The following is a 16,050-nucleotide window of genomic DNA, read 5'->3' as shown; positions in this document are numbered from 1 at the left end:
GGGCCAGTCACTTCTAAGTCCCTGCTTCTTCTGTAAAATGGGGATCAGGAGCCCGATTTGCCTTGCCTTTAACCACATTTGAACACGGTGCTAGGATCCTCAAGACTGCACAAGGAAGTCCATTATCTGTCTCACCGATTTTGGGATGTCCACATGACAGAAGTATTTGTCCCATTTCTCAGAGGAGGAAGCTGAGGCTGACAGAGGTGGACAGACTTGGCCCAAATCCCACAGCAAGTAAGTAGTTAAGGAACTGTGCCTGCGTCCTTTAATTAAATCCACAGCCTTCCCCGTCCTATTATTCCACTTCCACAGGGGGGCTGTGGCTAGGCTCCATGCAGCCACCATGGGCTTTGGAACCAAGGCCACCTGTGTGGAGAAAGCCCTCCCAGGAGATGATCAGTCTTTTAACAACTATGCTGGAACATGAGCACATAAAACTGTGAGTTGCAGTGTGCATTAACTGGGAGAATTAATCACCACCCAAAGACTTAATTATTCAGAGATATTACCCCCTTTCCAATATATCCTCTTAAAATGGGCCTGTGAATGAGGCCCCCAGAGTGGTTGGATTCAGAGACAAAGTAGAATGGTGGTTGCCGCCAGGGGCTGGGTGGACGGAGGAATGGACAGCGGTTGTTTAACGCGTGAAGAATTTCAGTTTTGCAAGATGAAAAGAGTTCTGGAGAAGAATGGTGGTAAAATAATGTGAGTGTACTTAATGACACTGAACTGTACACTTAAAAATAGGGAAGATGGTAAATTGTTATGTGCATTTTATCCCAATTTTTTAAAAAGGGGAGGCTAGTGAGGAGTCTACTGAGGAATTCTCTACCAATAAGCCCCAAATATCAACTTGCTGTTTTACACCCCAAATCCAAAAGTCACAAAGTAAAATATTTAAAACACTTATGACATGAGGGGCACCTGGGTGGCTCCATTGGTTGGGTGTCTGACTTTGGCTCAGGTCATGATCTCAGCCCTGCGTCGGGCTCTGTGCTGACAGCTCAGAGTCTGGAGCCTGCTTTGGATTCTGTGTCTCCCTCTCTCTCTCTGCCCCTCCCCGACTTGTGCTCTGTCTCTGTCTCTCAAAAATAAATAAATAAATGTAAAAAAAAAATTTTTAAAAACTTATAACATGAATGTTTAAAATTTCAACTTTGAGTTAAATGTGTTTGTGAGAAGGGGCTGATCTATAATCTGCCTACAATCTCCTTCCTGATATTCAAGAAAGGGAAATAAAAAGAAAGAATTCAGGGGCACCTCAGTTGGTTGAGCATCTGATTCTTGATTTTGGGTCAGGTCACGATCCCACAAGCCTGGGATGGAGCCCTGCATCGCCACAGAGGCTGCTTAAGATACTCTCTCTCTCTCTCTCTTTCTCTCTCTCTCCCTCCCTCCCTCTGCTCCTGCCCTGCGCCCATGCACACTTCTCTCTTTAAAAAAAAAAAAAAAAAAAAAAGAATGAACTATAAATAACATTGTAGAAGATAAGGGAAAAAAGGTCATTCTAATCTCATCACCTGGACACAATTACTATTATGGCATTCCATACCAAAACTTTTCAAGTTTATTTATTTTGAGAGAGAGAGAGAGTGGGTAGACACAGATGAAGGGTAGAGAGAGAAGGAGAGAGAGAATCCCAAGCAGGCTCCATGCTGTCAGCGCAGGGCCAGATGCAGAGCTTGAACTTATGAACCGAACCGTGAGATCATGACCTGAGCTGAAATAAAGAGTTGGATGCTCAACCAACTGAGCCACTCAGGAGCCCCATACGACACTTTTTAACTGTGATCATTTTAGAGTTGCAACCTTGCTAAAAATAGAAACTTCTGCTTTGGCCTTCTTACACAGAAGTAGCGTGGTAGAATAAAAAGAACAGTGAACCAAAACTTCAAATCTTGGGGCGCCTGGGTGGCTCAGTCGGGTGAGCGTCTGACTTCACTCAGGTCATTATCTCAGACTCCATGAGTTCGAGCCCCGCATCAGGCTCTGTGATGACAGCTCAGAGCCTGGAGCCTGCTTCAGACTGTGTCTCCCTCTCTCTCTGCCCCTCCCCTGCTCATGCTCTGTCTCTCTCTGTCTCAAAAATCAAGAAAAACATTAAAAAATAAATTAAAAAAATTTAAAAAACCTTCAAATCTTGATTAAGCTGTGTGACTTTGGGCAAGTCACTTAACCTTTCTGTTGTATTACCTCTAAAAACAGCAATAACTGCAACCTGCAACAAGCTGCCAACAGAAGCGACAAAACCTGTGAACCATGAGGTGGTATGTGAAAGGAAATTAGCAATAAATAGGGAGTGCTGAAGAACCCTTTTCTTGAGGACTTAGGATCAGTATGAAAACCAATCAGAAGGTCAGTATTTGGGAGTTCTGATGTTAATTTAAAAAAACAAAAACAACAACACCTCTTGATTCACTGACGCTCTGGCTCCTACAGGGCAAGAAAGCTGTTTGCTTCAGAGCAAACAAGGTCACGGAGACTGATGAGGCCCTGCCTGACCTTGCAGACCATTCCAGATATAACAGAACCTCTCCCTATTCCCTCAATATGCTAAACACTTTCTACCTGAGGGTCCTGAGCCCTGCTGTTCCCAATCTGCCCCTGACTTCCTCTTTCCCACTGGTCACCTCACCTTCCCTGACATGCCCTCCCCATCCTCAGTTCCCTCTCAGCACCTATTTGTTTCCTTCAAGGCTCTTTTTTTTTTTTTTTTTTTTTTCAATTTTTTTTTTTTATTTATTTTTGGGACAGAGAGAGACAGAGCATGAACGGGGGAGGGGCAGAGAGAGAGAGGGAGACACAGAATCGGAAACAGGCTCCAGGCTCCGAGCCATCAGCCCAGAGCCTGACGCGGGGCTCGAACTCACGGACCGCGAGATCGTGACCTGGCTGAAGTCGGACGCTTAACCGACTGCGCCACCCAGGCGCCCCTCAAGGCTCTTTATCACAAGCAGAGAGTATCTTGTATATTTGTCACCTTCTTGGATGGGGACTCCAAGCTGAATGGAAGCTCCTTGAGGAAAGAGACCAAGTCTGAACTGTTCCCTACCCTCCTCTGGCTCACCCCTGGCACTCTGAGCACAAGAATGGCTGACTCTTTGGAAAGAGAGGGGGTGGTTGTTTGGAGGTTGGCTTGTGAGGAGGGAGGAATTGGCTGGGATGAACCCAAACCCTCTTCTAATGAGTGTCTCCATACACTTGTTATGCGCGCCCCCTTTGTGGAAACTGCTGGGGCAGCAGTAGCAGAGGCAGCCTGCTGTTACAGGTGCTGTCAGCCAAGTTCCACTCTTCCTATGCTACCCCAGGCCAAACTGTCCCCAGGCAGGCAGACACCTGTGGACTGCTACCACACCCCTGTGCAGGGCAACACCATATCATGAAGCGCACGAAGCCTGGGAAGGCAAGAAAGTTCCAGGAGAAGCTGGAACTATCATATCTATTCACACCACACTCAATAATAGGTCCCAGCAGGAAACTGGTTCAAGGAGTGATGACCCTTCAGAGACAAACCCTGGCTCTGAGTGCCTAGTTGACTCTGATGGCCCTCAGCAGGCATTCTAGCTTGATCTCAGCTCTCCTGGCCCTGGGCAGCCAACCCCTGCCATTCCTCCCTGATTCCCTTCCCCTCCCCTACCCACAGCACCCCCAGACCCCAGGGTATCTTCCTCTCAAAATCTCCACCACCTGGATCCTACCCAGCTTTTGAGGTTTTGAAGGTCACCCTCTCTCTAAAGCCTGCCTCAATTCACTCCAGAGTCCCCATCAGAGCACTGCACTTGGCAGACAAAACTTGATATCCCTCCAAACACCACATCTAGTCCACCTACATCTTTCCAGGCACGGGACATGGACAGTCTTTAGCTATTTCAAGTCTTCTCTCTCCCCCTGAGTATCAATAACAGCAGCAGCTAACATTTTTTAAGTGGTTCCTCTGTACCAGATACTGTGCTCAGTGGTTTACACACATTCTTTCTCTTGTCCACATGCTGAGACTAATGCCAGGTAATATTATCATCTCTATTTTACAAATGAAAAAACTGAGGTCTAGAGAGGTTAAGCAACTTGCCCAAGGTCTCACAGCTCTTGGTGGCAGCCCAGGATCTAAACTCCAGCAGTATGTCACTAGAGCCAGGATCTTAACTACAGGTCTGTGAGACTTCTGGGGTGTGGGCTTCTCCCCCAGTGCCTGGCTCAGCCTTAACACAGTTAGGCCTACCTGATCACCTACCATGTGCTCGGCGTGAGCCCTCAGGGAGTGGACTTGAACCAAAATGGCTTTGTGCTTGGGGACCCCGTGATTGTGCAGAGAAGAGAAGTACACTGAAATTGTTATTTGTTGAGCAACAAAATTGATACCATATCTGCTCTGGCAAGGCTGAGAATTTTCTTAGAAAAAGCACAGGAACTTAAGAACCCAGCTAATCTTTGAAATATACAGGCCAACCAAATCAGGTGTTAAGATACTCCCTAGCTTCCAAGGGATCAAAACTGATTCAACTGAACGGCAGAGCTAGAAAGAGCTCCTCCTGCCAAGAAACAAATGGGGAATCTGAAACCCAGAGGGGAGAGGATCTTGCCTGAAGTTACCTAAACACTCAGGAGAAGCCATGGCTCCTGCTCCCCCAACCTCTGTCCTTTCCAAGTTCTTGAGACTGGGACTAGAACCAGGGTAGAAAGGCTTTCAGGCCATCTGGGTCCTTAAGAAGCTGCCAGGAGTTGAGGTAAATACCTGCCCCAAAGTGACCAAAAGTTTAAAAGTCTTCACAGTAGAGACAGGGCCCTAGCTCTTACCTTCAGGGAGAATGGGACTGTTCTGTGGAAGCTGGATTTGGGAAGCCAGGATTTCTTTCCCAGGCCAGCATAAGCCCAGCTCAGCCCTGCTCCAGGACGGGAGTTTAAAAGGTAGTAGCTCCTCACCTGGGGCCACACCCGGGTGAGGCTGTCACCAGGAAACTCGTCGGACTGGCCGTCTCCCAGACAGCACAGGCCAGAACGCCACTGCCTGTCTGTAGCCTGGCGCCTCTCCCAGCTGGACCCTGCTGCCCCACCCCCCTCCACCTCCCCAGGGCCTCCAGAGCAAGAGGGAGAAAAGGCCAGCTCGGCCTGGGTCCCCCAGGGCCAGTCCCAGCCTGGGCTGGGTCTGAATGAAAGCAGCTGCTTCCTGCTTTGCCTTTTTCTTTCACTTTGGGTTTTAACCCCAAAGTGAAACTAAAGACTGGGACGATGTGGGAAAGACAGTGAGGGTTAAGGCCTGGGAGGGCTGAACACCTGGGTTCTAATCCCAATAAGGCTGCCCACTCACTGGGACACCTGGGAGGAGACCAACTCCAGGCCTCAGTTTTCCCATTGATAAAATGGGAGGAAGGAACTAGGCTGGTGATTTTAAACTAGTCATTTTAAACTGGAAAAATTATAGAACTTCCCCTTCTTCATCCTACCACTGCTGAAGGCTGAAAGGGAGTGGCAGAAATGCCCTGTGGGGGACTCTAAAGGACCTTCCTGTTGGCTCAGAGGAGGCAAAACTGGCAGCAGCATGGGGACCCTCCTGGTCTCCCTGATTACCTCTTCCTCGCCTGTCACCCAATCACCTTCATCCTGAGCAGGCCCTGGAGTTCCAGCATCCTGGGGCAAATCAAATTCATCCTAGGCATGAGCCTGACTCTGTCCTGGCATAGCAATTGGAGACACCCACCAAGAGTTGCCCCAGCCATCTATTAAGACTGACGGTAGCCTACTCAGGACTGGTCCAAACATCAGACTCAGTGACTCCAGGGTGCCTGGCACAGTGTCTAGCTAAGACCACTATAATCTGTTTTATGGGGTTTCCCCACTGGCTGGTTTACCAAATTTTCCCACTAGCCTCGTGACATGAGAAAGGTATGGATGAGCCTCCCCATTTTTCAGATGAAGAAAATTGAGGGTCAGAGAAGGGCAGGGACATAGTGGCCAAGCCTGCACCGGTATTCGGGAGCTCAGTAAATATTTGCTGAATAAATGAGTTCACTGGCCCAGCAGCTGCCAAGCAGGTGCAGCCCAAGCCAGAGAAACATAGGAAGGAGGATACAGTGTGGGAGGGAGGATGCTTCTCCCTGGAGACCAAGTCATAAACAGGTCCCAAGGTACCTACAACAGAATTCCCTCCACCCAATCCTGGCCCCATCTTGTCACCCCTCCAGCCCATTTCTTCCCTTCATTTCTCACTTCCTTCCATCAGCACCTTACTCTGGAAATACATCATTGGCTGAGGACTACTGGGTGACACTGGCCAACCCCCTTCCCCTGTCTGGGCTGAACTGGAAAAGTCTGTTCTCAACCAAGGAAATGAATTTGAATCCAGGGGAGGTAGAGTGCTTTTTAAAAAATACATATTTTCAGAATGCAAAAGAAGGTAATTCAAAAACATCTAGCAGGGGCACCTGTGTGGCTCAGTTGGCTAAGCGTGCAACTTCAGCTCAGGACATGATCTCACGGTTCATGAGTTCAAGCTCTGCATCAGGCTCTGTGCTGACAGCTCAGAGCCTGGAGCCTACTTTGAATTCTGTGTCTCCCTCTCTCTCTGCCCCTCCTGCACTCACACTCGTGCATTCTCTCTCTCTCAAAAGTAAATAAACATTAAAAAAACATTTTTAAAAACATCTAGCAAAATTTTAGGTGCATAGACTCTTTGCAACAACAATTTCACTTGCAGGAATGGTTCCCACAGCTCCACAGGCATACATGCAGGCATACGTACGTGTGGGGAAGGGTGCTCGCTGCAGCAATGCTCACAGCAGCAACACTGGAAACAACCTAAATGTCCTTGAGCAGAGGACTGGACAAACAGCTGGTGGTCCATCCACTGACAGACTGTCACATGGTCACGGAAAAGGAGGCCATGGACCTGTGTACATCTACAACATAGTTAGACTTGTGTGAAGAAGACAAAGCACAAAACAGCAGGCTGTAGGCAGAGAATATGCCACCATTTGTGTAATAAAAAAGGATGCTATTGACATAGCTGCCCATATATGAAGAGTATTTCTGGAAGGAAACATCAAGACTGTTCCCAGTGATCACTGAGGAATGGAGGTGGGAGAGACCCTAATTTTTAATTGGGCACTTTTTTCTACAAAGTTTGAAAGTTTAGCCACATACACAAATTGCTTTTTCAATAAAAATGTAATTTCTACACATAAAAATAACTCTAGCAAAATGCACCCAAAGAAACCTCTTGTGTGTCTCAGGGCCCAGGCATCTGGATTTTGAGGCCTAGCCTCTACTGGTCTAGCCTTGTAGAACAGGTGGTCAGCCTCTGACAGTAGATGGAGGCAGCCTGGACATCATAGGGCTCTGGGCAGGGGGAAAATGTCAGACTCATAAAAAACTTGGTCTTAAGGCATAGGGAAGATGTGAATATGGCTTGACTGTGGAACAGGTTCAGCTAAGAGAGAGCTCCTACAGGGAGCAATAGGGAAATTATTATGTAAGGCTGGTAAGATGGGAAGAGGAAGGATTATTTCTTTCAAAATGGGATCCTACCAAGTCCCTTCCTCTCTAATGCTTGGTTCCCACTCATGAGACCTGAGGGGGCTGGGCCAGAGTCCTTTCTAGGCATGAAATTCTAGGATCTGCCTTTATTTCATCTCATTTAATATTAAAGGAGGCAAGAGAGGGTCCCCAGCTCAGCACATGGCCATAGGGCTCCACACCTGTGCAGACTGTAATTAAATATTTGGAAGCTGGAGAAAATTCAGGCCAGGATGTTGAGTATAGCAGCCCTTGGGCAACTCCCCCACCCCTTGTCCCCCAGGAGAAGGAGCAGATGGCCTTCTGCTGAGATGCCCTTCCTCACCTTCTTGTTAATTAAGTCATGACTGAAGACCTCTTTTGTCACTTTTGAAGTTCAGTTTGCAGAAATTTGCTGCCTTGGCTTGCTTTTCCACAATGCTCTAGGCTCAGGGCTCACAGACTACAACAATCTAGATCTAAGCCACAAGCCCAAATTACAGGGGTCTGCAGTGGAAAGAGTCCAGGGTGCGGGTCAGGAGTGCTGGGGTAAATCCTGGCTAGACCTCAGTGATACTGTGCACTCTGGGAGGTGAGTGACTAAGTCTCTTAAGACTGCTCTGCTTGCCACTGTAGTGACAAGGCCAGCTCGCTGCCTGGCACTCAGCAGGCACTTAAATATTTGTTGAATGAATGAACAGCTCAGCCAGTGAATCCCAGAGTAACCTTGGTCAAGTCACTTTCTGGAAAACAAGGAGAACAAGAATAGTAATGACCTCCCAGAGGTGTATAAGATCTACTGAGATAAAGTGGATGAAAGTACTTTGCAAATCAAAAATAGGCTAAACAAATATTAAGGATCCAGAACCAACACGTGGAAAACAAAAGAAAAAGAATGAATATATGTATGGATGGTCAAATTTGTGAGAAACCATGGGGCAAATGGTAAAGCATTAATCAAATGAATTACTACAATTGAAAGCGACAGTACAGGCTGCTTGCTCTAGTCCACTGTTCCAATGTCTGAGTATTTTCTCACAAGAGGCTGTGTCTATTCAGAAGCAGAACAAAAATCCCTCATCAAAACCTTTGTCTAGATTTTGGTATGAAAAAGATGGGTGCAGTTACAATCATATCTTGTATATAGTTGGGCTCAGAGAACATTTGCCAAAGTAGACTGGCATATGGGTCCTGGGGGTGTTTACCTCCCAGGGAGGCAAAGAAGAAGGGGAGTGAGCAGAGCACAGAGGATGTGCCTGCCATGTGGTTGCTCTGCCTCATGACCCAAGGTCCAGCTCAGGGGGACACACAGAGGAGGAGAATGATTGGCCAAGCCATCAGTTTCCTAGCTGTGCAGTGGGACCTACCCGTTGCTGCCTCCCATGGAAGCTGCTCGTTAAGTACCAGTTCCCTTCTCCTTCTCTCTGCCCAGGAAGTATCCTTGGCTGCAGCCTGCGAAATGGGAACTGGGCTCCATCACCTGGCTCTCCAGTGTCAAGAGCAACTTGGGACAAGTCCCCTCCTGTCTTTGTGGGTGGCTGATTCCTCTGGCTGGGCCAGGGAACACCCTCTCTAGTGGCAGCTGGCTGAGAATCCCAATGAACCCAGTCACGGACGAGCCACCGTTGGACTAGACACATATGAAGTCCAACTCTGGAGGCTGCTCACAGCCTGGTGAGTAAAACTGATGATGTGAAGGCCCCTCACTTCCCTGACTCTCCTACCTTGAAGAAATTCTAAACTGGCACCAGCCCCGACTTTCCTGATCTTTAGAGAGTAAGGGCTTATAGGCTTTAGGGGATGTATTTGTGTGCCCCCAATTCAACAGGCAAGAAGATTCAGATTCCTGGAACCCTGATAGTAAGAGTCTCTTTTCCAAGAAGCAGAGCTGAACTGTGGTAAGAGTCAGAGTATGCAGACAGTCAGCCCTGGGTCTGAGCCCCATTTTCCTTATCTGTAAAAGGAGGTCAGTAAGTCCTTTTGCCTCCAGCTTGGTGTAAGGATTTTCGACAGCACCCATGGAGGCCCTGGCACAGAGCCTGGCACATTGCAGCTATATAAGCAATTTGCTCAGATTGTTATTTCCTCCCCCAAAGCAGCAACACCCAACATCTTTCCCCCTGGGCCATCAAACCCCCAGACAGGCTCTCTTGAGAGAGCACGACACCCCCTGCTACCCTATATGTCCTTTCCCATCCCATGGGCTCCACCCAAACCTCACCCTCTTCTTTCAGCTGAATTCTTGCAATGCTTCCTCTCTGTCATCATTTTCATTCATTCCAATTCATTCAGCCTGATTCACCTTCTTGGCGGAGGGTTGGCGGGGGGGGGGGGGGGGGAGTTGTGCTACCCCTGGTCTAAAATTTCCATGGCTCCCCAAAGCCTCTGCTTTTCAGCTGATGTCCAATGTTGCCTACAACTTCCTGGCCCCTCCCAGATTTTTCATCCAGAGCCCTGATGCATCAGCAAAACTGGTCTACTCACCCTTTCCCTAAATACATGCTTACCTTCCAGCCTCCGCACCTCTGCCTTTGCACAAACCATTCGCTAGAATGTCAGCCCCACCCTCTGTCTCTGCAAATCCAGCCCCCTTCAAGAGGGCTCTTGTTTCCTCTGGCACACACTCACTTCTTCCTTCCCAAACAATGCTTTTCTTCAGCAGACGCTTAATTACAGACTGTCACACAGTCTCTCATAATTGTAGGCCTTGTCTCCCTTGTCAGACCATAAGTTCCCAAGTGCAGAGGCCCTGTCTGTTCTTTCCCAGCCTCTCAGAGCCCAGCCCAGGGCTGGGAGGACAGGGCCCTGGTCAGAAAGTGCTTTCCAAGCCCATCTGGCTCCAGGCTGAGCCAAGTCTAGCTCCACTTGGGACCATTTCTCCCCCTTTTGTCCTATGAGGAAACTTAACTCCCCAAACCAAACCTCAGTGTTCCCACTCTCCACCGGGTGACCTAGGCCAGCAATACACAGAAATGGTGACCTAGGTGGGCAGGCAGGGCCATGGTTCTTGTCCAGCCCTGGCATGGTCTTATTTTGGGATCCTAGGCACATCCCTGTCCTTACCCTTACCTGGGCCTGCTTCTTCGCTGAGAAACAAGAAACAATCTTTTAGCTGTAGAATATGGATATTATTTGTCTTTAAGATAGCCTTGGTTCCCAGGAGTGGGTGGGTGAGGAACCAGCTGATTCCAACACAGGTGGAGGGAGGAGAGGCAGCCACAGCCAGGACTGGGAAATCCAGGAATCTGAGAGGTGATGAGACTGCACACCTCATCAACCTCATTAAATTCCTGTTGATGACAGGACTGCGTTCCTGTCTAAGTGTTCAATTCCACAGCCCTCACCCTGGCCAGGTCTGACAGTGTCTGCTGCCAGGGCTAAGCAAGGGAAGGGTAACTTGCTTCTGGAAACAACAAATCCTGCCCAAAACAAAGATGAGGAGGAGCCAGTTTCCTCACCTGTAAAATGAGGATAATAATGGTATCTGCGTCATAGGATTGCTGCAATAATACGGTGAGATGATGCCACAAACCATTTAACACAGTCCCTGGCACCTGGTAAATGGCACTGTAGCATCAAGTTCCTTATTCTTAAGGGGCCTTTACCACAGAAGTTCTTATCCTCACAGCAACCTGTGAGGAAGGGGTTTCCATCCCAACATGACAGAAGAAAACTGAGGTACAAAAACTTGATCAATCCAAGGTCACGCAGTGGGGGACAAGCCAAGCTGTGATACAAACCCAGGAAACGCTCAGTTCAGCTTTTCCCAGAGTGCAGCCCACAGGCTCTCAGCATCAGAGCAGCATCAGGTTTGAACAGCTGACTCCTGCCCCTACACCTGCCAAAGAAGACTCTCTGGGGAACCCAAACTTTATAAAGCTAAGAGACCTAAATTTTATATATAAGGAAACTGAGGTGCAGAGAGGTGAAGTGACCACTTTTCAGCAACGGCCACTTTTCTACAAGTATGGACCTGGGACAGAATTCACAGTCTGTTTCAGAGACTTCCTGGAGGAGGTGGCAGCATTTGACAATGTGGGCCTCTACGGGAAGAGAGGGCACCACAGGGAGGGTACAGCAAAAATAAAGGCTTGGGGCAGGAAAGGCCAGGCAACAACTGTTCAATGCTGCTCATGCTTCCAGATCCCTGGGAGCCACCGCTGCAGCCGTTCCCTAAAAGCCCAAAGAGAGACGTTCCTGAGCCAATCTGAACTTCTGGGAGGAAAGCCTGCCATGCTGTTGTCTACAACCAGCAAGTCTCTGGCCCTCTGGGTGTGTCTACTTGCTGCTCAGGATGACACAGCCAGGGAAGATGGTGACTCAGTCTCCACCCAGCCTAAAGCTAGTCCTGTTTAAGTTTGAGAAGAGCTCAGGGGCTGAGGAAAAGTCAAGCAAACCCTCCTTGCAGAACAGATACCAGACCCAGAGAAGGAGGCCTGAGGGACAGGCTATGAGGCAGAAGCGATAAATATGGAGCAAAGCTGCGGAAGAAGAAAAGTCAAGAGGGCTACGCTCAAGCCCACTCTGACACTGCCATGCTGTGGGACCCTGAGCAGGTTCCTGTCCCTCTCTGGGCCCCCTATTCTTCATTCACCTGTGAAGCAGAGAGAACTCCAATGGCTTCTGACTTCCTCCCAGGACTGTTGTGAGAAGCAATGGCCAGGAAAGAACCTGACAGATTACACAATGCCTCGCAAAGCAAGTGAGAGATTAAAGGATTACTCCTATTATTTATTGCAACAGTCAGGTGCTTTCCTTGTTACCTCAACCTGAACACCAGGGGGAAGGGGGAGGCCTGGGGTGGGTGGGGAGAGGCTGGGTCTCTGTCTTGTTTCCTCAAAGAAAAAAGTGACCCAGATATTATTGGGAGATAAAAGTTCACATTTATTAAGTGCCTATGGTGTACTAGGTGTTTTTTAAACATATAATCTCACTTAATCCTCACCACAATGCTGTAGTGTAAATATCTTGAGTCCAGATGAGGAAACTTGAAGCTCAAAGAAAGTAACCTGCCCAAGATTACAGTGAATGAGTGATGGAGACCAATTAAAACCAGGTGTTTATGACTCTAAAACCCACATTAATTCTACTCTCTGAAACAATCTGTATTAAAGGCAGAACATGCCTGGTATAGAGGCCCAACTCAAGCACTGCCTCCTCCTGGAAGCTCTTCTGAACCTTTTGCCCAGACAGGAGCTCTCTTCTATGAAACCCCACAGCACATGGTCAGCACACATCTTGCAGCATTCGACACCTTCTCCCTCTAGTTCTGTGACCAAGCACACCTTTAACAGGTAAGATGAGATGCAGGTGCAAATAGGTGACCTTTGAGTTACCTTAGAATCCTCAAATGCTGGAGGTGGAAGCACCAAAAAGCCCATGCCATCCAACCCCCTCATTTTTCAGAAAGAAAAATAGAGAGAGAGACACTTGTCTGAAGTCGCACAGCATCTTACCGCAGCCAGGAACAGAACCTTGGCATCCTGCCTCACAGAATTTCTTTAGGGATTTTGTGATTTCAGAATCAGCCTTAGGACAAAAGACTATTATTCCCATTTTACAGACAAGGAAACTGAAGCATAGGGGAAAGTGGCCTCCCTGAGAGTAAGATATGGAGACCAGAATCCAGATCCCCTACTTCCAGGCCAAACACCAAGCCCTTCTTCCTCCCCATCATAAGTAGTCTGTATAGTGTGTCAAGCACAGGGCCCAGAGTAAAAAGATCAATGGATGTTGGAAATGGTCATTATACACCAGTGGGCAAGGGACACCAGCCTGACAGTGACCTCTTGAGAGGCAGTGTCATAGAAGAGGACCAGGAGTCCTTGCTCAACCCTCTATAGGTCCCTATAGGTCTCTAAGACAAGAGTGTTACAACAGCTGATCTCATCTGCTCCAAAGTTCTAAGACATCCTAGGCCCCTTGACAGCAGACTCCTGGTGTCTGTGGGGCCGCTCCTACTTGGGACCTTTGTTCCCCCACTCTGCAGAGAAGCAGGAAAAGCAGCAAAGGCTCACAACTACAAACTGACTCACTTTATTCCCAAGTGCCACTGGCCAAACAGGGCCCACCCTCAAAAAACGATGGGATGGAATATGGAAAATCAAACTGTCTCCCAGCACAGACATCCAGCTATGCACACATGCCTACCTTTGCAAACTGACAAAGAGCAACCAGGAATCAGAGCATAAATAAGGGACGGCTTGCTCCCTGCCCTATTGGAAAGGCAGGCGTAATCCTGAATAATCAGGTGGTAATGGAACGAAGGGTAAAGAACTCTGGGTAAGGAGTCTGGGGCTGGATCCCTGTCCTAGCTCTGCCACGAACCAGCTGTGTACCCTAGGCAAGCTGTTTTCCCTCTGGGGGGGCTCAGTTTAAAGACACAGTGACACTTCACAAATCATGTCTACAGATGTTTCATTGATCTTCACAACTCAGTGGGGCTAGCACAGTTATTCCCTTTCTACAGATAGAGAAACTGAGGCTTGGAGTGATCAAAGGTCTCACAGCATGAAGTCGGCAGAATCAAGGCCCAGAGTTCTTAGATCACCAAAAGAAATACTCAAGGGTGGTCAGATCAAGAACAACTCCTCTCTCCCGTCATCCTGAGAGTCTCAGCAAGACTAAGGCAGCACAGTCCCTTGTTCACCTGCCCAGTCTGGTGGCCTGCAAAGTTCTGGCCACAAACCCTACAGCCCAGCTGCCTAGAAGACCGCACCCCCCTGCAAAATTTCATTACTCAAGTTGGCAAGAACGCAGCCCCCACCCCCCCAGCCGGGTCTAAATAAACGCCCAAGTGATATCACATCCTGCCAGCTCCAAAATAGCCCAGGCCTGCCCACAAGCGATCACAAAGTGCCAGGCCATGCAGGACCAAGCCAGTAGGACGTCCAGCCCATGGCACCCTCCACACACTCAAGCAACTCAAAGCAGAAGCCTCAGAGCAGAAGGCCCCCCACTCCCACCTCTGCCAGGAGGCCTGGCCCCTCCCTCCTTGCCCCTTTCTTGGGAGGCCCCAGAGCCTCCTGCCCCAGCGCCAGCCCTAGCCCCAGCACCAACCCCATGGAGCCTCGCCGCGGCCAGCCTGCGGGCGGACTCCGGCCCGACCCGGACACCCCACCACTCACATTGCTTCAAGAGCTCCAGACACAAAGCCATGAGGGCCGGAGGGGGGTCAGAGACCCAGAGACCCGGCAAAGACAGAAAAGGGGAGAGGGAGAGACAAGGGAGCAGAAAGCAGGGAGACAAGGGGCAGAGAAAGCAAAGGGGTCAAGAGCCCTGGGCAAAGGAGCGGGCTCAAAAGGGGGCCTTCAGCACAAGAGCCACTGAGTGGCGAGGCCACCAAGACAGATGCGGGGGCAGAGGCAGGGAGAGCAAAGCGGAGGACCCCAATCCCCAGAATTGGGGGCCACAGAGTCCTGAGAGAGAACAAGGAGAGACAGACACGGAGACAAACCAAGGGATAGCAGGAAGGGGTGAAGTCTGGGAGCTGGGGAGCTTTTGGGGGGTCCAAAGGAGTACCTAAGGGATGTCGGAGGTCCCAGCGTGTTTGGGGGGGCACCAAGAGGGAAAACCCCGCGGAAAGGAGGGCTAAGAGGAGGGCAAGACCACAGGGATTTGAGGGTACAGAGGGGAGGACCCCTCCAAAGGATGTGCGGGAATCTCAGAGGGGAGGCGTGGGGGAATGAGGGGGGTGTTCTGAAGGAAAGGCCCCCAAAGATGTGGGGACACCGTGAGGGGGAGTCCCGAGGAACGGGACGCTCAGAAAGGGAGGCTCCGAGGGATGAGCGGAGAGCTTTGAGGGGGACCCGAGATCCGGGCGCGAGGGAGGGGCTGTGAGGCACCGCGAGGGCAGAGACAAAGAGACAGCGAGCCGGGGAGAGACAAAGCGGGCGGAGCGGGGAGACGAGCCCGAAGGCTGGCAGCCGGACAGAAGGACGGAAGCGCGAGCGGGCGGGTGGACGAACGGACGGACAAACGGGGAGGAGGGCGGGGGCAGGGCCGGGCGGGGGCGGCGCCCGTCTCCTCGCGGGGCCGCGGCTGCTCCGGGCGGCGCTGGGCGGGCCCCGGGCGTCCGGGCTGAGGAGGCAGCGGCGACGACGTGGACCGGACAGACGGACGGAGTGACGGACGAGGCTGGCGGCAGCTGCGGCCAGCGGCGGGCACTCACCCTCCTCCCTCACGCGGCCCGGCCCGAGGCTCCGGTTTTGTACGCCCGAGGGGCGGGGCCTCCGGGTTAAAGCCCCGCGCCAGCCCCGCCCCGCCCCGCCCCACGCGTCAGCCGCGCGCGCGCGCGCCTCCCGGGACTCCAGGGGCGGGCGGGGACGCGCGCAGCCCCCTTGGCACGTGGCCCGGCGCGCAAGCGCGCGGCGCGCTCAGCCAGCCCACGCCCAGGCCCACGGACCGTGAGAGCGAGCGCGCGCCCACGTCGGCACGCGCATGCCTGAGCACCGGGGGCTCCGCCCCTCGAGCCGCCCCGCCAAACCGGTTCCAGCTGGAACGGGACGCATGCTCTGTGCCGGGGGAAGAGCGGTGTGAGTTCGCACTAGGTCACTGTGG

General features: G+C 50.6%; 1 protein-coding gene and 1 long non-coding RNA gene across 9 annotated transcripts in view; one reads left to right on the top strand and one right to left on the bottom strand.

The window, feature by feature from the left end:
* DLGAP4 (DLG associated protein 4) overlaps window positions 1–16,050 on the bottom strand; it is a 200,491-nt gene that overhangs the window by 50,276 nt on the left and 134,165 nt on the right. Inside the window, exon 1 of one of the 8 annotated variants that reach the window (XM_058685506.1) lies at window positions 14,619–15,648. The exons of the other annotated variants lie outside the window; for them this stretch is intronic. Within the exon in view, the coding sequence (XP_058541489.1) occupies window positions 14,619–14,649 (31 nt within the window). The 5' untranslated portion in view covers window positions 14,650–15,648. Of the gene's footprint in view, window positions 1–14,618; window positions 15,649–16,050 lie in introns of those variants that run through there. 8 annotated transcript variants of the gene reach the window in all.
* Window positions 119–14,298, top strand: LOC131485716 (uncharacterized). The gene is made up of 4 exons (XR_009248975.1): window positions 119–237; window positions 2,209–2,358; window positions 8,924–9,165; window positions 13,961–14,298. It is a non-coding gene; the product is annotated as an uncharacterized LOC131485716 (long non-coding RNA).

This window comes from Neofelis nebulosa, chromosome 9 (assembly GCF_028018385.1).
Source record: "Neofelis nebulosa isolate mNeoNeb1 chromosome 9, mNeoNeb1.pri, whole genome shotgun sequence".
NCBI classification, from domain to species: Eukaryota; Metazoa; Chordata; class Mammalia; order Carnivora; family Felidae; genus Neofelis; species Neofelis nebulosa.
This window is presented reverse-complemented; position numbering and strand designations above follow the sequence as displayed.